A 22,851-nucleotide genomic window follows, 5' to 3' on the forward strand; every position below is an offset into this window, starting at 1 on the left:
TATAATAATACATGTGAATATATAATATATACTGTATACTGTGTAGTCAAAGCTTTCAGTCAACACCTACTTGGTCCATGTTGCTGGCTCCTCTGTTTCATTCTTCCCATCATCAATCTGCACTTTCTCTTCAGTTTTTTTAAACCTGGTATAAATAAAGGCCAGAAATAGTATTAATAATAATAGTAATAATAATGATGAAAGTAGTAGTAATAATAATAAATATATAATAACACTTGATATTATGTTTCTCCAAGAGTAAATTATTTTGGATATGTCACAAGAAATATTTCTTCTAGCCAAATGTTATTTTTTTTTTTATTTCAATAATTTTTATTGAAAATTTTTCAATACAAGCGAGAATAGACACCATCAGATACAAAAGGCAGTTGGACATACATACATGTACACCTAGATGGCGGTGCACTAGCCAAATGTTTTTAAACCTTGCTTAAAGCTATATTCCAATATGCCTCAGACAAAAGAAGCAGAGAGCTGGAGGTGTCCGTATGTAGAATCCTATCCTGAGGAAATGCCATAAATATCTGTAGCTGGAATATCCCTTTAATTATCTCTTTAATAAGCAGTGCTTACCCGTCGTCATATTCATAGTATTAAGAGCTGGTCACCGAGTGCTGTTTTTGTTTTTTCAGACATGGCCATACACAGGCAAGAGGGTTGGTTGGTGCTGATAGTTTGTACAGTGCTATGAAGGTTCTTTTTAGTCACTTGAATATTCTGCCCTATACAAGGGCAGAGGACGGCAGGCCTGACATTGTAATATGTAACGAAAATTGAGGCACACAGATTGCTAGGTTTTGCATTTCAAAAGACTATATTTATTCACACAGTGGTTTCATGATCCAGTTGCCCAATACTTTACATCCAAAAGCAATACTATAAATCCTTGACCGTACGTTTCGGTCTGAATAGAGCTTCTTCAGCGGTCATATATTATCTGTAGCAGCATGTGCGGCGAGTGGCTGGGCGCTGGAAGTCACCACTACAGATAATATGTGACCGCTGAAGAAGGTCTATTCAGACCGAAACGTACGGTCAAGGATTTATAGTATTGCTTTTGGATGTAAAGTATTGGGCAACTGGATCATGAAACCACTGTGTGAATAAATATAGTCTTTTGAAATGCAAAACCTAGCAATCTGTGTGCCTCAATTTATTTTTTTAAATCAGTGTAACATTTGTTTACACAATAAAGTACATCAATATTACAATATCCATTTGTTTTTGTCTTCATTACATTGCATGCTTGACAACATTTTTTATTTTTATTCCCCCCCACCCACCCCCCCATCTCAACCCGAACCCATAACAAAAAGTGCAGTGCATTATTTAGTGTAGTACATCATTACAACACATTACAATGTGCAGTGAGACGGCCAACCCAACATCACATGGCATTGTATCCTATTTAACAGAGCATATCTTATATTTCACTACTATACTAGTATGGGACCATCCACGGAGTCAATCTCCGTCTCTCAGCTATTCAACACAATACATTGTGGACTATAACGTGTAAACAGGATTACTGTAATCTACCTAATCCAGACATTTGATCTCGGATACATTCTTCTGCTAGCACCCTTGAAACTAATCCAGAATCGGACACCCAACCCCCCCACACAGCTATAAACTTATTTGGACGTTTCCTCTTCAAGTAGATACCTCTCTCATATCGCAGAATAACGTTTAATCTATTAACAAATTCCTGTCTCATGGGAGGTTCTGGTGCAATCCAGTGTCTAGCTATTAATAAATGAGCTTGAAAGAGCATTCTTTGTATACAAATAAATATGTCAGTACCTTGGGCATCCACATCCAATTGGCCTAAGAGACACATTTTAGGGTTACATGGTATGTCTATCTGTGTTACTCGCTTAATGAGCTTTACTATCTCCTTCCAAAAATTTTCCAATTTAGGGCATGTCCAAAACATGTGTATTAAGGAAGCATTTTCTATTACACATCGAGGACAACATGAGTCAGGCCGCAAACTTATCCTATACATAAAAGCAGGGGTTTTGTACACCCTGTGTAGTAAGTATAGTTGTGACAGACGGCGTTAGGGAGAGCGTGTCTTTCCATTGTTCCTGAGTAATTTGACCTACTTCAGCCTCTGATTTATCCTTAACCGGAAGAGTCTCTGAAGGAGAAATGGTGCCATTAATATGACTGTATAACAAGGAAATCAGCCCTTTCGTATTACCCTTGCTTAATAGCTGTTGGAGTAGCTAAAACATTTGCACTCCCCGCAAACTGCGCTTGATATGCGTGCCTCAATTGCAAAAATTGATAGAATGCTGAGTGCAGGAGTGCAAACTCACTTTGTAGCTGTCCAAAGGATTTCATATTACCATTTTCCTGGATATGGTTTAGACTAAGAACACCCTTCTTTTCCCAAGGAGAAAACCCCTCTAATCTAATTATCTCCAAAATTTCGGGTTTCGCCATAAAGGCGCATCTTCACAGAGTCCAGTAAGGCCAATAATATCTTTAAATCTAGACCAGATCTTACACATTAGAGATACCGTGGGTAAATCCCCTACACCTTGTATTCTCCCTATTTCAGGTACCCCGATTGGTATATCTTGTTTTCCCACCTAGGATACTATACGTGCTGAGGGCCCTCCCTCCGTACATTGCCCCCAACCCTTTAAATGTTGTAATTGAGCAGCTACATAATACACCCAGGGATTTGGTACTGACAGACCTCCTTCCTCTTTACCTCTCTGCAATGTTTCCAACTTTATTCTAGGTTGTTTTTTCTTCCATATAAGTGATCGGAAAATACCTTGAATTTTATAGAATAACCTTTGGGGAACCCAAACAGGTGAATTGTGTAGGAGATATAGCAGTTGGGGCATCAGGATCATCTTAATCAAATTGCATCTCCCTGCTACTGAAAGTGGAAGCTTGGACCAGGCAGCAACCTTATCCAGAAATTTAGTTAACAGAGGGTCTATATTAAGTTTAACATAATCCGTGACTTTCGATGTAAACAGGACACCAAGATATTTAAATTTATCTACAATTTGTAATTGAACCTTTGACCAATCCATATGAAGTGGGAGCGTATCAAGTGAAAGTATCACTGATTTATCCCAGTTGATACGTAACCCCGATCGGAGACCAAAATCAGTAATGTGTTGCATCACCAGATGGATCGAGCGCTCCAGGTTACCAATATATAGAAGCAGGTCATCTGCGTATAAGGAGACTCGTTCTTCATGAGAACCCAACGGAAACCCCGTCCAGTCTGGTGATGCACGCAGTGTACACGCTAGCAGTTCAATGGCCAGTGCAAATAGGAGTGGGGACAAAAGACACCCCTGTCTAGTCCCGCAATGCAATGAGAATTGTGGACTAAGATTTCCATTAGCTCTAATTCTGGCCAGTGGGGATCAATATAAGAGTTTCACCCAGGATAAGAATACCGGACCAAACCCCATAATTTTCATGGTTTCAGACAGATAGTCCCACTATCCTTAAGCCTCCTTAAGCTAATAGCCATACTTTTATCAGGCATAAATCCTGATTGGTAGTCATGTATTAAAGTATTAATAACTCTGCTTAAGCAGATGGCCAATATTTTTGCTAAGATTTTAACATCTACAGGGAGGAGGGAGATGGGCCTATAGGACTCCGGAAATGTCAGATCTTTACCCGGTTTTGGTATGACCACCACCACAGCCTCTACCATGGAGGTCGGTAGTATTCCCTCTCTGAGAGCATCGTTAAACACTTCAAGAAGTTTTAGCAGGATATCATCCTGGTATTTTTTATAGAATTCACTAGGTAATCCGTCAAATCCCGGGGCTTTTTCGTTGGAGAAAGACCCAAGTGCCATCTTAAGCTCCTCTAAATCTATAGGTTCATCTAAATAATGTGCAGATTCCGACGATAATTTCCGCAGCGGAATATTGGCAAGATATGACCTTATATTATTGTTATCCAACATGAGTTTAGATGAATATAAGTCCCTATAATAGGAATGACAGAGTCGTCCGACGACAAGATTCCCCCTGTCGTTCGGATAGTCATTATTTGAGAAGATCCAGATTGTGAGCTAACTATTCTAGCCAATAAACAACCTGCACTCTCCCTCGCTTCGAAATATTTCTGGGACATAAAGAAGCGTTTATGGTCTGCAATCTGAGTAAAATGATCCTTCCGTTTTTCCTGTGCCTCCTTCCACTGTAACTCCCTTTGAGGTGAGGGGTGTCGTATATATTCTGCTTCAAAAACTTTTACTTCCCTCTGCAGGGTATCTAGTAGCGGACTTCTTCCTCTAAAATTTTTTAATGTAAAGACCCCGGACATACGCCTTCATGGCGTCCCAAACAGTCCCAACAGATGCCGAGCCCTGATTAATGAGAAAAAAAATCCTTAATCTTTTCTGTAATTGGATCCCCTCTATCGAGGAGGTCTATCCAAAACGAATTAAGCTTCCACATATAAGGACCTCCATTCCCACTAGTGAATTGCAATTCTACTCGAAGCACAGAATGGTCCGACTACGTGGTAGGTATTGAATGTGTAAAATAAGAGATAACAGTTCCAAGGATCCAATGACCAAGTCAATCCTGGAAAGGGAGCCAAATGCCGGGGAAAAACAGGAGTATTCCCGAGCATTCTAGTGCCTAACTCTCCAAAGATCATGGAGATCCAGCTCCCTCATCAATTTAGCTAGTGAAGTCTCCTGTATCTCACCAGAGAGAGGGCTGTGTTGGAATTTATCTAACATAGGGTCTAAGTATTTATTAAAGTCTCCTAGCATAAGTACTGGTACTATTGGTCCCCTAGCTACACTAGTCATTACCTGCTTTATCACCTGACATAAATACGGCAGGGGTATATATAAAGCAACAAGGAAAAGTGGCCTATTGTATATAGAACAGTGGAGGAAGACAAATCTACCTTCAGGGTCTATAACAGAGTTATAGCATTCAAAAGGTATGTGTGTGCCTCAATTTTCGTTACATAGATGGTGGCTAATTTTAGCCCTTGACTGGCACCAGACAAAAAAATAGAGTGGGGTTCTCCATTTCTTCAAAACTCTATGACCTTGTAATATGGTCCTTGCATAGGACAGAATAATCAGATTGTTTAAAGGGAGTCTGTCACCTACTTTACACATATTAAACTGTCATCATTGTAGGTGATATAAACAATTAACAGATCACACATTTCTTTCTGTTTTCTGTGTATTTCATGTTGGGGAAAAAACAAAGTTTGGAGATATATGCTAATGACCTGCAAGTGCCAACGCCCTCCAAAGACTGAAGTTGATCTCTTCTCCCATATCTCTCTGTAAGCCAACCCAGTGTTCTGATGCAGTGAAGTGAGCAGAGTCAGTGACGTAAGGACACTGGGCTCGCTTACAGTGGACATTCGAGGAGAGATCAACTGCAGTCTCCAAAGGGCATGGGCACCTGCATCAGTGAGGAATGCCCCTGGGCACTTGCAAGTCATTAGAATATATCTTCAATTTTTGTATTTTTTATCAAACAAGAAAGAAAGGTAACTGTTTATATCATCTGCAGGGTAATACTGTGTAAAGTAGGTGACAGACTCCCTTTAATCATTTGTATTAAGATGCTTAGTGGACTTCATAAGTGTTGGACCTAATTTTTGCTAAAGTTGGTTCAGACTTCAGGCCATTGCACCAAGAAGTAAGCTGGAGTCTTGTAATGAACAACTTGCATTTAATGGCTGTTAATACATGAACAATAAAGGTCACAATATCAACATGTAACAGAATTAAATTGGTCATGTAACCTATCAGGGTAACTTCTGCTAAATGATAAACCCTACTACATCTGTACACTGTTGTGTAACTATGGTTAAATACATTGGTCCAGAAAAACTGTTGACCTGTATTCAATTCTACTTAAAGGAAACCAAACAAATGCAAATCAGTGTGCCCATCGCAGCAGGTCTGTTATTACATGAGTTAATAATAATGAAGATAACTGAGTTACTGGCAGTCACAAACACCCTGTGAGTCATTTACTATGTGTTGTCAGCAGTAGTGACTCATTTCACTTATTTCATAAACTTTTACGTCTCCCTAGTTGAGAAACTTCTGGAAGTTCACATTAGAGGAAAATCAGCATTTTCTGTATGGATATTGGATTTCACATTTTTAGGATAATTACACACGTTTTTCTGGACTGCTGGTGGCTAGGGTGCCCTTGATATTGGGTTGATAAATAGCAGGGTGCAAGGCAGGAGAGCAGCTGGAGAGGCCCAGTGTATGGTACCAGCAATGACCTGGCCCGTTTGGTTGAAATAAAGTATTTCTTTACTGATAGAGATGGCCTTGCGGTACGCCCGGCGGTCGTTTTGCGGTGAACTTTGCGCATTCGCGATTCGCCGAACATGCAAACATATGCCGATATTTGCATCCGCCATATTCTTTTGCATTGCACCGAACTTTGACCCATGACACATCCATCAGGTGGGACAGGACAGCCAATTGAGACGTTTCAGCACATGGACATATCCCCACCCTATAACGGAACCTGATCTGGCAGCCATTTTACATTATGTGTTTTACCAGTGTAGGGAGAGGTTGCATTTTGGAGCAGGGACAGACTGTTAGGTACTTAGAGACACAAAACGCTAGCTAATAGGGCCACAAAAGTCCTTTTAAGGACTGGTAATGTGCTATCGATAGGTGTGATACACAGAGGGGTGTGATATACTTATAATATACTTTCTAACATAGAAAGTATATTATAGTGCATTTGTATGCTTCCAGAAAATACTGATTGAGGGCTGCGATCTATCAGCTTCCACAAAGTAGTGCTAAAGGTTTTCCATATACCTGCGTCCACAAAATTATTGCTTGAGGGTGATATACCAGCTTCAACTAACAACTGATTGAGTCCTGACATATCAGCTTCCACTAAATAGAGGTAGAGGTTTTCCATATACCTGCGTCCACATAATTACTGCTTGAGGGTGATATACCAGCTTCAACTAACAACTGATTGAGGCCTGCCATATATCAGCTTCCACTAAATAGTGGTAGAGGTTTTCCATATACCTGCGTCCACAAAATTACTGCTTGAGGGTGATATACCAGCTTCAACAAGCGATTGGTCTGACATGCATGTGAAATGTAATCAAATACACTGGTGTAATGTGAAATTACTTACAGTGATCAGGAGTTCTTCCTCACTGTCACGAAATTTGCTTCCAACCATCTTTTCCAATCGCATCAAACTTCAGGTAGTTCAAACCAGTTTCTAGACTAGGCCACACCCTTTTTACACATAAGCATTATACGAAATTTAAATATGCGATTTTCACCTTGAAAATTTTTTTACGGAGATAGCTGCACATTTGTATACATCAAACCGAAAGGAAATACAGTTTTTCTAGGCTCCAGCAGGGCACATTTTTTAGAGTTTCCCTTTAAGATGCATAGAAATGGCCCCTGATTAAAATACATCTTTTTTGTGGGAATTTCTGCCAATGATCCCCCTCTGGTATATCACTGTCCATGTTGTGGGACTATTTGTGCACTCATAGTTTGTATTTGGTGGCTGCAAATATGACCTGAAGGTTTTCCAGGTTCGCCTGCTATAAAAGTCAATGAGTGCGATGTGAACACGCGGTTCGCGAACATTTGATATTGAACGCACGAACGTGAATCGTCCCGGCCAATGTTTGTCCATCTGAACAGATGATGGTGGTTGCAGTACACATACAAGCAGTAGGCACAATGCTGAGGTATATCACATGATGGACTTTTCCCAAAGGCTAAATATCGGAAGTAGCTGTACTGATGGTCCTCACTAAGTCTCTTTCTATAGATACTAGAAATCTTCCCAAATTGACCAAAGGTGTGCAATCACTCTCAATATTTCTCTGCAATGCCCAGTCTGCGGGATGCACTCTTAATTCAGATATGCAGTAATGTCTATTGCCATAAACGTGCATTTATATTACTGTCTCAGTCCAGCATGTCCTTTTTGGTCCTCACCCTTCTGAAAATATTCAGTGCTTCTTTCTCTCAGAGAATTATCGTGAGTAAAGTTGCTTTCTGGCATTTTTGCATTCTCAGAAATGGTGTTTTCCTGAATAAGGCTTCTGTTGTGGCATACTTCTTAGCAGCATGCTTTCAACTAACTAGTGGCAAGTCACCCCCCCTAAGCCGGGATCGCGTGTAAGTTGTTAGAGGTCGATGTATACGCCCTGGGTGTACAGCCTGGTTGGTAAAGCAGCAGACGAGTCCAAAAGTGTGCAATCAATCCTCTTTATTGCTAAAATATACGGCTCAACACGTTTCAGGGGTCATAATACCCCCTTCATCAGGCTATTCATCTCCTGATGAAGGGGGTATTATGACCCCTGAAACGCGTTGAGCCATATATTTTACCAATAAAGAGAATTGATTGCGCACTTCTGGACTCGTCTGCTGCTTTACCAACCAGGCTGTACACCCAGGGCGCATACACCTCTAACAACTTACACGCGATCCCGGCTTAGGGGGGTAACTTGCCACAGGTGTCTTGAGTTTATCCTGGTGGCGACCCCCCTGTGAAGTGAGTGGATTTTTACTTTTATTATTATCTTTTTGTTTTTAGCATTTCTGAAGAATTGATTCCTTCTTTATGCATCCATATTTGATTATTTTCAGTGTTGCACGATTTGGTAATTGACCTAATATTATTACAAGTTTTACCATATTTTTGTACTTTTTACCAACCCACCACTGTGCCCTACTTACCAGTCCCTAGCACTTGTGGCTAGTGATATTTGATTACTTCAGCGACTAATAAATACCATCACTTACTTATACTCTGACGTTTGGGAGATTGGCGCTCAACTTTCCTACTTTTATACAGTGACCGGTGTGACACCCGGGGTGGGTGACCACCCCCCGTTTCCTACCCGCTACTGATCTATTCCGACTTCTCTGTGGTGTTTAGCTTTGTCCTACACCAGAGCAGCCTCTCCATCTTACTATTTTCATTTTTCCAATTCCTTCATCGTACGGTCCCGGTGGCGCCCCTTCTCTATCCTTTTCTTCAGGGACAAAGCACAGTCCCTTGTAGCTTTTGGATAACCTCCTTTTTTCCTTTCTCCACTTTTGCTTCAACTAACTAACCAGGGGATCATGGGACCAGCCCACTACTTTATCAGACCTCAGATTTGATCCCTCAATCCGATCCCCGATCTGTATCAGACCCCCAAACTTTATCAGACCCTCCAATCAGACTCTCAATCTTTATTACACCATCAGATCAGACTCCAGAAATCAGACCTCAGATCAGACAGGGCACAGATTAACTTACCTCTCTTTCTCCAGACAGCGTTGCCAGTCTGCAGATCCAGTGGGCTCTTCCTGCACTCACCTTTCCCTGGTCTTCTGCCAGCTCCACATTGCACTGTGACCGGATGCTATACACAGTCAGGACATAGTGTAGAACGGCTCCCGGAAGAAGACCAGGTTCTTGCATACTAATGAGAACTTCCATAATGAAAGTGTTCATTAGTATTCGCTTTTTAGGACACACGGCCATTTCTCTCACGTTTTTGGTGGAAAAAATACATCTTATAAAGCAAAAATACTGTACATCTTATAGAAGAATCACATTTTGGGGAAGACAGGGAACTATGCCACGCTTAAAGGGGTTTTACGAGATTTTGATACTGATGACCTATCCCCTGTGCCTTCTCAAACAGCTGTTCGGCAGGGGTCCCGGGTGTTGGAAAACCCTATTAACACGTGGTACAGCAGCAACTTCACCGGCAGCAACTTGGCCAGGTGAGTTCAGCTTGCTCTCAAATGGATTGCTGAGCATGTAAAGTTGTTTTCTGGAAATACATTCCATTATCGATGACTGACGACAGAGTGGAGGAGAAGGAGCCTGAGCAGGAAAACAAATGACAAAGACAATGACAAGGACACTGCTACTTGGTGTTGCGGCCTGGCTGTCATTAATAAGACCAGGAGAAGGAGGACAGACTTGTTCTGGCCAGTTTTATTTTCCCACTACATCTGGTAATGGTGCATCATGTGCACAGAACTGCATTATAAAATCAGACAAAAGTAGTAATATATAGAACAGAAATAAAGTTGAGTGAAGGTGCAGAACTGTGCCACATTTACCACAATTAAGTTGTATGGCAGCAACTGCATCACCAGCCACTTGGCCAGGTCTGAGTTCAGCTTGCACACAAAATGGTTGCGAATAGTTTTCTCATGGTCACACATTCCAATACGAATGTCTCACAATGGCACAGAGTACAAGAAAACTGTACTACTTGGGGATACAACCTGGTTGCTACAAAGAAAATCAGGAGAAGTAGGACAGACTTGTTCTGATTCAGAATGCTAGCCAGTTCTATTTTCCCACAGGATCTGATGATGCCACTTCATGTGCTGCAATAGACCCGCTGGTACCTATGTTTGTGTTTAACCCTTTCTCAATAATGCTAATTGCGGTAATTAAAGCCTTTAGATGCTGTGATCAAGTGAGGATGCCGGTAATTGATTTCAATACACTTAGCCTCGCTGAAGAGGCTGAGGGCATTGAAGCGGCAATTCTTATTTTGGCCACCAGGTGGCAGGCCAACATAAGAAATGAGCGATCATAAGTAATAACTGGCTTTTAAAAATCCATGATTGTTCAGAATTAAAAAAATAATAATAATAATTGGATTTTGTATGCTAAAATACGAGCTTTAAAATCATTACAAAAAAGTAAAAAAAACTTTAAAATATATAAAAAAAATAAAAATATAAAAGTTTGAATCGCCCCCCTTTCCGTATAATAAAAAAATAAATACATAAATAACAAAAAATATAAACATCATGGGTATCACCGTGACCGAAAACACCCATACTATTAAAATATAAAAATATTTTTCCAATATAGCTTATGGTGTAACGGAAAAAAGGGTCAAAATGGCCAATTTGCTATTTTTTCATTGCTTCTCTTACACAAAAAATTCTATAAAATGTGATAAATAAAAGTCACACACACTCCAAAACAGTATCAATACAAACTACAGATTGTTCTGCAAAAAATGAGCCCCCACTCAGCTCAGTAAATATAACTATAAAAAAGTTATGGGGGTCATAATTGTCACGGCCATGGTCGTGACTCCTTGAGACCCGCATGCATTTGCCCGTGGTCTTTTCCTTGTCAATCACAGGTGAGGGCCAGTATCTTGCCTCACGTGTGGTTGCCGCTGGCAACTTGTGGTTGTTGGGCAGTAGAGCAGCCGGAGCTGGTGGCTGGGCGGCTCGCTGTCCATGCGTGCGGTGGTCTTTGGTATGTGTTATGTTTGGTGTGCACTGTGACATTTTCCCTTCACCTGTGGCTGCCCGTGGCAACGTTTGGTGATGTACATGTGGTGGCGGTGTCTCGGCCCTTTGGCCGGCTCCCAGGACACGTTTGCCACACATGTCGTTGTCAACGGTAACAGCTGCAGTGAGTATTTGTGTGTATTTCCCTTTATGTGGTCTCACTACACTTCCTGGTGTTGGAAGGGTTAATTCCCTTCTGTGTGTGTGAACACTGGGTATGTCTGTGTGGGTGTGACTACTTGGGCCTATAAAGCCTCTGTGTTTATCTCCAGTCTGAGGGGGACTTCAGCCATGACTAGCTGGAGTAGCCTCCTGTGTTATTCCATCTGCCAGTGGGGGCCACCCTTGTGGTCATAAGTTTAAGTTTGTGTGATGTTCAGTTTATGTTTTCCCTTATTATTCGGTGCAGCTGTGGATCTGGGTTCCTGTGTGTGGATGTGTGTGTGCTGAGTTCTATTTGTATTGTTGTGGACTTCAGCTTGCCTACACACGGATCCAGTCAGCAAGGCTGTGGCAGGTGACTGGAACTAGTGCAGCACCTGCCATATCCATAGGCCTGTATTTGTTCCCCCATTCCTTGCAGCTTGGCCAGTGAGACTCCTGTTCCTCCGTGTCCAGAAGGAACAGGTCGTCTTACCCTACTCCTAGTTCAGGGACCGGTCGGAGGGTGAGTAGGGATCCATAGAAACATAGAAACATAGAAACATAGAATGTGTCGGCAGATAAGAACCATTTGGCCCATCTAGTCTGCCCAATATATCTGAATCCTATGAATAGTCCCTGGCCCTATCTTATATGAAGGATAGCCTTATGCCTATCCCATGCATGCTTAAACTCCTTCACTGTATTTGCCGCTACCACTTCTGCAGGAAGGCTATTCCATGCATCCACTACTCTCTCAGTAAAGTAATACTTCCTTATATTACTTTTAAACCTTTGCCCCTCTAATTTAAAACTGTGTCCTCTTGTGGTAGTTTTTCTTCTTTTAAATATGCTCTCCTCCTTTACCGAGTTGATTCCCTTTATGTATTTAAAAGTTTCTATCATATCCCCTCGGTCTCTTCTTTCTTCCAAGCTATACATATTAAGGTCTTTTAACCTTTCCTGGTAAGTTTTATCCTGCAATCCATGTACCAGTTTAGTAGCTCTTCTCTGAATTCTCTCTAGAGTATCTATATCCTTCTGGAGATATGGTCTTCAGTACTGCGCACAATACTCCAAGTGAGGTCTCACCAGTGATCTGTACAGCGGCATAAGCACTTCACTCTTTCTACTGCTTATACCTCTCCCTATACATCCAAGCATTCTGCTGGCATTTCGTGCTGCTTTATTACATTGTCTTCCCACCTTTAAGTCTTCTGAAATAATTACTCCTAAATCCCTTTCCTCAGATACTGAGGTCAGGACTGTGTCAAATATTCTATATTCTGCCCTTGGGTTTTTATGCCCCAGGTGCATTATCTTGCACTTATCTACATTAAATTTCAGTTGCCAGAGTTCTGACCATTCTTCTAGTTTTCCTAAATCCTTTTCCATTTGGCGTTTCCCTCCAGGAACATCAACCCTGTTACATATCTTTGTGTCATCAGCAAAAAGACAAACCTTACCATCGAGGCCTTTTGCAATATCACTTATGAAGATATTAAACAAAATTGGTCCCAGTACAGATCCCTGTGGAATCCCACTGGTAACATGACCTTGTTTTGAATGTTCTCCATTGACTACAACCCTCTGTTGTCTGTCACTCAGCCACTGCCTAATCCACTCAACAATATGGGAGTCCATGCTCAATGACTGCAGTTTATTGATAAGTCTTCTATGTGGGACAGTGTCAAAAGCCTTACTAAAATCTAGATATGCGATGTCTACTGCACCTCCACCAGTCTATTATTTTAGTCACCCAGTCAAAAAAATCTATAAGATTTGTTTGACATGATCTCCCTGAAGTAAACCCATGCTGTTTTTCATCTTGCAATCCATGGGATTTTAGATGTTCCGAGGTTCCTGAGCATGGGCCCTCCTACCTTTAAGGTCGGCCCATGCAGCTAGGAGTTAGGGACGGATTAGGGATGTATTAGGAGGTGACCTGCTCCCTAATACTGTTGTCCTGGCCGAGCAGCCATTACATCTTCAGGCATCGCACGGCTGAGGATTTTCCCCATCCTCAGCCGTGAGAATAATATGGTTAAAAAATTGCGGACAATAATAGGCATTTTCTATGACAGGACGGCCATGTGCGGTCCGCAATTTACGGACTGCAAAACACATACGGCCATCAGAATGAAACCCAAGGGAGATCTTTGCTAAGAACTAGCGACAGACTAGCTTGGTCTAGGTCTGGCATGCGTTGAACCCACAGTATCAGCGGTATCTGTCGCTACCACTGCCCCTCCCTCTGCCACCAAGGCTACAACTGCCACTATTACTACCACCTATTATACACCTGGCCAATAGAACTCTATAGGCCTGTTGGGCGTTTACATCAGGAACACCCGAGTACAGGATATGTTTGCTCATTGTAGTTAGAAATATGATAATTTCAGCAGACCAGACCAAAGCTGCAACATATTTTTCCAGCTTTTTATTTGCCGTTTCCTAATTGCCCCTGATAATCACTTTGCTCGCTCAGCGGAAACATGACTTCTGACAAATGTGAAATACAAAGTAAGCAATAAAGAATGTCAACAAGGATCAGTATATATAGTCTATAGTGAGGTCGTCATTCCTGTTTGTCTAAGATAACGCTGTCTGCACAGTTTACAGGCCCATCCATGTAGTCAATGGACAATCAGGTGCCTTGTAATGCTTTATTCTCTCTGCGGTAACATAGCAAGGTATTTGCCCTCAGGTTTTCCCCACAGATTACATTAAAAATTGTACTATTGTTAAAGGGATTTTCCCTACAAAGCCACCTTAAAGGGAACATGTCATGATGAAAATGCAGTCCAATCTGTATCCAGCATGTTCTAGAGCAGGAGGAGCTGAGCAGATTCCTGTATAGTTTTATAGGAAAAGATTCAGTATAACTTATATTTCATTAATTTCCACCTCTGCTCTTTTTATGCTTAGGAGTCCTGCAGGCAGTTCTATCGGTGACTGTCAGCCTTCCCTGTGTGTCTAGTCATGTAGAGTGAGCTGTCAATCACTGAAAGGCAGCACCCACGTGACTCCTAAGCATAGAAAGAGCAGAGGGGGCATTGCTTTTAGGGGAGAACATATCTGCAATATGGCCCCATAGGGAGGCACCATATAGCAGTATATGTATTGCATGTAGCTCTGCAGTGGCTTCATGCACACAGTCATGTGAATATGGTCTAAAAGTCGCAAGAATTATCTGCCTCCTTATGAAAACCTATCATGATATAGTAGATGGCAGTTTTTGCTCCGTATAAATTTTAGCTTGTACCTTATTGTGTAAATGTTCCTCAAAAGACTGATAAATGGAGAAGCAAGAAAAATTAGAATGAAGTCATGTCTCTACCTTGGAAACTCTCTCTATTCATGTTAATACTTACAAACTCTTTAAAAATTATCTGAGCTGATCACTCACCCATTGACTTCAACGACCTCTGCCCTGGGAGCAAATGTTACCGTTGACATCTTGTCAGTGAATGCCGGAGCTAAGAGGAAATGGAAAACAATAACTAAAGCATCCGATCATGTTCCTGTGCTGCAGTTTCTTATATACAATCTTAGCCATAAGTGAAGACACCATAAACACAGATAATGCACAAGTCACAGGTATCATCAATAATCTCAATTCAATTAATTTTGTTCTGGATCTTTATTATTTCCTACTTCTACCAACTGACATAATCTGTAGTGGTTTAAAAAAAAAAATGTGATCTGGAGAATAAAAACACGCATGTGGGTACATGGGCACCAAGTTCATAAGATAAGGTATAGAAAAGAACATACATGCCCCTCATGTCACCAGGCATAGACTCACAAGACCTCTGAGGTATCTTACACCAAGTGGTTAAATACTTTAATACATAAGTGGGGCCTCCGTGTTTAGGACTTTACAGCACATCCCACATATCATTGATCGGATGGAGATTTGAGGAAGATGGAGGCCCGGTCAACACCTTGAACTCTCGGTCATATTTCCGGAACATTTTTTTTAGTATGACGGTGCATACTATCCTGCTGAAAGAGGCTTCTGCCATTATTGAATACCATTTCCAATTCCATTAAATGGGTTATCCCATGACTAATGTAAACAATGAGAATCAGACATCATGTAGTACATGACAGTCTCTTCCTAACAAAGCTAGACCCAGCCCCATACCTCATGGATCCAGAGATCTCCCCATTCCTTGCTTTGCTAGATTTATATCAAGCTGACAGTTCAAAGGGAGTGTCCTTTCTGCTGCAGCTCAGGGGGCGTTTTCTTTCTGCTGCAGCTCAGGGGCGTGTCCATTCTGCTGCAGCTCGGGGGCATGTCCTTTCTGCTGCAGCTCAGGGGATTGTTCTTTCTGCTGCAGCTCGGGGGGTGTTCTTTCTGCTGCAGCTCAGGGGATTGTTCTTTCTGCTGCAGCTCAGGATGTGTGTCCTTTCTGCTGCAGCTCAGGGTGTGTGTCATTTCTGCTGCAGCTCAGGGGCGTGCTCTTTCTGCTGCAGCTCAGGGGATTGTCCTTTCTGCTGCAGCTCAGGGGTGTGTGTCCTTTCTGCTGCAGCTCAGGGCTGCTGCAGCTCTCCTGCTATCACAGCCCAGGTGGCAGTTGAAGGATGAAATTGAGCATGTGAATAACTCAGTGGCTATGCAACATTTTTTATTACATACAATTACAAAAGTATTCAGATCCAGATGCTCTTTTGAAAACTGTTGAATATTTTAAAGGGAGTTTCTAAGACTTTACTACTGATGACCTATCCCGGGTGTCAGACTCCTTCTGATCAGTAGTAAAGTACTAAGTCTGCAATAATATTTAGGTTAGCTGGTAGGTGTCAACTAACACCCACATAAGTGCCAGGACCCAGGTTTCCCGGCAGAACGTTGCCTACACCAGCTTGCTTTCTTCCCTAGTGCATCCCAGTGTCATCTCTAAACCAGGTAAGGAATGCACATGCACCTGTCCACATGATGTAAAAGAAAACGTGATTCATCAGACCAGGTCATCTATTTTTGTAATGGGGGCAGTATGTCACTGTCAACCATTTTGGGCAGTGGCTACTTTCCCGAGAACAAAATTGTCATGTTAAAATCGGACATGTCTGGCCCTTCTTACTGCCATCATCATCTTTCAAGGAGATTCGGGAGACCCCCATAGAACATATTAAACCTGATAAAGAATTTAACCTAGATATGTGTCCTCTGAAACTTCTGGCAATCCTAATGATTGCATAGGAACTCCCCATGCAATAAGCAGAAAATTCCATATTCCAATACATAACATGGACAGACTATATAATTAATGTGTCCAAGGCTGATAAATGATATGAATAGGAATTAGAACGTACATCTTATACTAAACATAGGTATTCATCTGGGTAGAAAGTTCCATAAGCAGTAGCAACGACAATGTAGATTCCGCTATACGACTGTCTGGTCAATGTGTACGGATAAAGGGAGTCTCTCACCTCCAAAATCAGTTTCAAAGTATGCAGGCAGGGGTGCACCACCAATGAGGCCAGGTGAGGCGATCGCAGCACCAGGTAGGGGCAAGAGGGGGGCAGCCAAAGGGCCATGGGCTAAAGGGAAGGGGTTAGGTTAAGAAATTGGCATTGGGAAGGAGGGGGGGGGGCGCCGTTTCAGTTTTTGCCTCAGGCAACAGAAAGGCTAGGTGCACAGAAAATGGTGTCATTGAGCATATTGGGAGTAGCAGTTCTGTCACTTTTTTCCCCCTTTTTCGTGCTTGTTTTCTGCCATTTATTTTTCAGCTAATCTGAGGTGATTTAAGGAAGAGCTGTGATTGGTTCATCGTTGCCTACCTGTTACTGGGGTACCTGTTTTCTGCCTCTTTTCGATTGGCTGCTCCACCACCTGAAGCAGGAAATTCAAGTATTTAGGGGGTGTTCGGCGGGTCTGGAGCCTTGTCCGTCGCCGAACCTGGAAGAGAGAAGACGTCGCCCTGCCCGCCCTCCCCCATTTACAAGTCTTGGTCCGAAATTAGAGGGGGGTTAGTCACCTAGCTTTGCTGGAGGGGACAATTGTGGACATTACTGATGGTTTATTGGTTATTTATTAAATTATTATTTATTGATGATTTCCTGATTAATATTTTATGTAACCCTTAATGTAGGACCGCGGCCATTTTGCACCATATTTAACTGGTTGTCGTTATTTCTTTATATGTTATATTGTTTTATTGCTCATATGGCACCATGGTTATACGTCTAAAGAGTTTACATGACCAGCTGTATGTCACACATCTGTCTAGGTTTAGCTGGTTTCTGGCTGGATACCTTTTTTTTGTGTTGACTACACTTTTCAGTACTGATGGGTCCCAAAAAATGAATGGGCATATAGCATAGAAGGCATACATTTGGCAGCACACTCCAAATGTGCACATTAAACATTATGCCCCAGTGTCATGTGTACAAACCCTAAAGTGAACCTTTCATCTTTGTTACTAACTCCCTGATACTTAATAACTCTTATTCTCCATTAATTAGAAATCATAATGGGGAAGATTTATCAATTTTGAAACAAGAAAAAAAATGGAGCCATTTTCCATAGCAACCAATCAGGTTGCTTCTTTTATTTTCCAAAGAGCCTCTGAAAAATGAGTGCTGTAACCTGATTGGTTGCTATGGGCAAGTGAAGCCCTTTTCCCTGAACTCCTTTAATAATTTCCCCCAATGTCTGTATTCACAGGCTGTAAATAACACATTAACCCTTGCAGATGTACATGGCAATAGTATTTTTAGTCACATGTCCCATCATACAGATAGTCACACAGACTGTTACTACTAATTTGTGATAACAGGTCAGTGGTCATCCATCCTCATTCCTACATTAATATGCTCGATCACCATTGCCAGATTTACATTCAATTAAACAACAAGCCTATGACTATATGATGAGCTTCTTATGTGGTCTTTGGGCACCTCAAGCATCATGGCTCTGGTACAATTGCTACCACTGAACCCCCCCCAAATAGCTGTCCTAACTGTAAATAGCCTGTGAGAACGAGATAATAGGTCATCAGTGAGATGTAGCATCCATTAAATAGTCACAATACCTGCAATATAGTCCCTGCTGTATGCAGCCATGAAAGAAGACCTGTAGGAACAATGTTCCTACAGGTACTGTCAACCTCACAAGCACATCTACAGGCCATGTCACATGCACTGCTCCCGAGAACAAAAGGATTCAGCATATTGAAATCCAACATGCCTGACCCTACTCTGCCTTTGACTGCAGATGTCAAGAGGCCCCCATATACATTAGATGGTTGACGGATCCCGCCAAAGTCGTTCAGATGACATACATCTAATGCCTGTGGCCAGCTATACGAAATGTGAGCATTGCTTGTGGCCGGGTTATTTTCTATATCCCATTTTAGAAGCAAGAATAGTAGTGAATGGATGAATTGCTGGTGGTTCTAGAGAAAGACCGACTGTGAACAGATGACTGCTGACTATTCTAGAAGTAGAGGAAGCCATACACATTAGATAGCAAGGTTGTAAGTAAACAGATTATTGCTGGTGGTTCTAGATGCAAGACCAACCATCAACAAATGATTACTAGTAGTTCTAGAAGCAAGACCGGAAACAAAAAGATAATTACTGGTGGTTCTAGAAGTAGAGGTGGCCATACACATTAGATAGAAAGGTTGTCAGTAAACAAATTATTGATTGTGGTTCTAGATGCAAGACCAGCCATCAACAAATGATTACTGGTAGTTCTAGAAGCAAGACCATGCCAAAAGATGATTACTGGTGGTTCTAGAAGTAGAGGTGGCCATACACATTAGATAGAAATGTTGTCAGTAAACAGATTATTGATTGTGGTTCTAGATGCAAGACCATAAAATGATTACTCGTGGTTCTAGAAGTAAAACCGGCAACTAAAGGATGATTACTGGTGGGTCTAGTAGTAGAGGTGGCCATACACATTAGATAGAAGTTGGTTGATGGTTGCACAGCAGTTGAACAAGCAATAATCTGTTGAACATTCTTTTTGCAGACACGGCCATACATACAGTTTAGTCGATATTGGGCGGTACAGTTACTCAAGAAAGTCCCTGTAGCTGTGCTGTAATATCAAATTGTTCTGATGATAATGAGTATCAGTATTATGTCGGCCCTCTGTCAATGTTGAAGTAAACGGGGATAGCTGAATTTGGATTCTAAAGAACATTTTGCCATATGACCATTCCTACTGGACATATCTAGGAATCTGCATTGCAGTGTATAGAAACTATTATAAAAAGGTGTAACCGATATGTATACTTGTCCTTGATTTAAGTAAATGTTTATATGTTTAGATACATGGACCTTTACATACATATCTTCACATTTAAAGCATGGTATGCTGTAAAATTGATAGTATTTCGCCAAGGTTGTTATATCTGCTATTTCTGGCGTCATCCAGTAAAAATTGGGATTACGGTGTAGCTGTAGAGTGATCTTGCCGTGTTGATTCAAGTCTTCCTTATCCTATAATCTGTGTTTCATAAAGCAACAATCATCTCTGTGCTGTTCTAGGTCACAAGTGACTTCCCCGTACTCGTGTGTACATACAATGAACACGGCGTCCCGTTACAATAATAGTAACTGTATTCATTAATACATCAACTCAGAGTGTAATATTCAGTTAAACTCAATGGGGGAGATTTATCAAAGGTGTGTAAAGGAAAACTGGCTTGGATGCCCATAGCAACCAATCAGATTCCACCTTTCAATTTTTCAGCGCTCTTTTGGAAGATGTAAGGTGGAATCTGATTGGTTGCTACGGGGAAAAAAAGGCAAATTTTTTTTACACCAGTTTTGATAAATCTACTCCAATATTTTTCTATCAATGGCCTATCCTTAGGAAAAATCATCATTATCAGATCAGCGGGGATCCAACTCCCTGCACCCCAGCCAATCAGCTGTTCTGTAGTACCCCTGGAGCTGTAAATTGGCGCTGGGACTACACAGCTCCACTCATTGTATAGTGGTTGGAGCTGGTTACTGCAGTGGTAGTAGCACTGCAGTAAGCAGCTCCGTCAGCTACACAGTGGACAGTTCTGTGTCGTTCTGGAGCCTACAGTATTTCCAGCACCAAAACAAATGCATAGTGTGCAAGCACAACACTCACTGCTTCATGGCACATGTCTTCCATACAGAAGACTTGGCAGCACCAAATTTACAAACAATATTGCCACCAGATAAGTATTCTGTGCCTCTAACAGTATTAAAGGGGTTGTCTCACTTCAGCAAATGGCGTTTATCATGTAGAGAAAGTTATTACAAGGCACTTACTAATGTATTGTGATTGTCCATATTGTCTCCTTTGCTGGTTTTATTTATTTTTCCATCCCATTATACACTGATCGTTTCCATGGTTACGACCACCCTGCAATCCGGCAGTGAGTGTTGTGCTTGCACACTATAGGAAAAAGTGCCCCCCTAGGCGCACTCCAGCAGTCCTGGCCACCAAAGAGGCTGACGCTTTTTCCTATATTGTGCAAGCATGACCACCATTGCTGGATTGCAGGGTGGTCATAATCCCTAGATACGAGCAGCGTATAATGTGATGAAGAAATTAATCCAGCCAGCAAAGGAGGCAATATGGACAATCACAATACATTAGTAAGTGCCTTGTATTATCTTTCTTCACATGATAAAGGCCATTTGCTGAAGTGAGACAACTCCTTTAAGTCAGCCAGTATGTAGGGGTTAATAGGTGGAAACCCCAGACCCCATCCAATGTAAAGGCTGATAGTAAATAGTAAATAATGAGCACTAGTTCAATGTCTGGTATCAATAGCAGTGATATTACATTGTCTGGTATCTGTTCCAGCCATGTAATGATCTGTAATTGAGTTAATAACCCCAGGCAAGCACAATGGCATACACACAGACAATAGACTTGTACACATGGCCACATACACTGCCGTACACATTTTACCAGTATCACGTGTGAATTATTTGTGCTGAAAATAAGTGAGATGCAGGAAAAGGATCCAGTGTCAAAATTTGTGTCAAAATTAGGCTACATTCACATCTCCATTGTGAACTCCTGGAGGACAGACTACAATGGGATCCGACAGGGATCCGACCGCTTTCAGTGCTGACCATAAGCAGTGGATGGTAGACTGGATACTGGCAATCCAATGTCTGTCAGAGGGTACCGCCACTCATATTCTGTCAAATATGACAGAATCTGCAAAGGAAGCTCCGAACAGAGTCTCCAATGCAGATGTGAACACACAAACAGCAATCTCCAATAGCGTAATTATGTCCATAGTGAGGTGCACCTATAAACCATAATAAACATGACTGTAGAAATAATGGTACAATATCCATATACAAAGTATCCACATTATAAAAGATAGTGTGCCAAAGTACCAATTATCACAGGCTGACACAACAGTCATTTATCGGGAACAAACCATTTATTCCTAATAACTGCAGCTCGTTACAGGAGGTGAGAGCCGCACATACATGCCACAATCACCTCTTCTGTATGAGGACAGGCAATAGCTAGAGTGATCCGCACTAGCTGTGTTTCCACCGGACGATCATTCAGTTTGCACTGACTTGGCTGATTTTGCTGTGAACGTGCTTTGGCCCCAGTAAATATATTTCAACCACTTGCTAGTTTATTGGGTGATCAGTGGCGCCTTTAGGCCTCATGCACACGACCGTTCCGTTCTTTGCGGTCCGCAAAAAACAAAAGCCGTCCGTGTGCTTTCCGCAATTTGCGGAACGGAACGGGCGGCCCATTCTAGAAATGCCTATTCTTGTCCGCAAAACAGACAAGAATAGGACATGTTATATTTTTTTTGCGGGGCCACGGAACGGAGCAACGGATGCGGACAGCACACGGAGTGCTGTCCGCATCTTTTGTGGCCCCATTGAAGTGAATGGGTCCGCATCCGAGCTGCAAAAAGTGCGGCTCGAATGCGGACCAAAACAACGGTCGTGTGCATGAGGCCTTAGACAGGGCAAATATCGGGAAGGAGCGTTCTAAGGAATGCTTCTTTAGATAATTGCCCCAATCATCGACCTATGTAAAGGGGCCTTTAGGCATCTTCTGCAAATATGCTGCTCAAAATGCATTGCAATAATGAGTTAAAGGAGTAGTCTGACAATTTTTTCAAATTCTCAGAGGAGAAGACACGCTTAAAGAATAAACTCAATTAGGTGCCACCAATACAGCACTTTGGGCAGCGGCTTAACTACAAAGGACTGGGCCTCATAGCAAACTTTTGATCGCCACCTTTCCGCACCATGTGTGACATGTTATTCTCTGGGTCAATACGATTACAGCGATACGAAAGGCGGCCAGAATAAAACTACAGCGCGCTTTAGTTTTTGTCTGGCCGCCTCTTGACATGTTTGCC

The 22,851-nt window shown here is 41.8% G+C and overlaps 1 protein-coding gene across 5 annotated transcripts in view; it reads right to left on the reverse strand.

Moving 5' to 3' along the window:
* The window catches only part of LOC122931134 (phosphatidylinositol 3,4,5-trisphosphate 3-phosphatase TPTE2-like), a 75,271-nt gene that overhangs the window by 47,019 nt on the left and 5,401 nt on the right, over positions 1 to 22,851 (reverse strand). For all 5 annotated transcript variants that reach the window (XM_044285095.1, XM_044285091.1, XM_044285094.1 and 2 more), the window contains exons 2-3: positions 14,901 to 14,970; positions 71 to 145 (exon numbers count right to left, since the gene is read on the reverse strand). In XM_044285095.1, coding sequence (XP_044141030.1) covers positions 71 to 145; positions 14,901 to 14,970 — 145 coding nt within the window. The remainder of the gene's footprint in view (positions 1 to 70; positions 146 to 14,900; positions 14,971 to 22,851) is intronic.

Source organism: Bufo gargarizans, chromosome 3 (genome assembly GCF_014858855.1).
Source record: "Bufo gargarizans isolate SCDJY-AF-19 chromosome 3, ASM1485885v1, whole genome shotgun sequence".
Taxonomy (NCBI): Eukaryota; Metazoa; Chordata; class Amphibia; order Anura; family Bufonidae; genus Bufo; species Bufo gargarizans.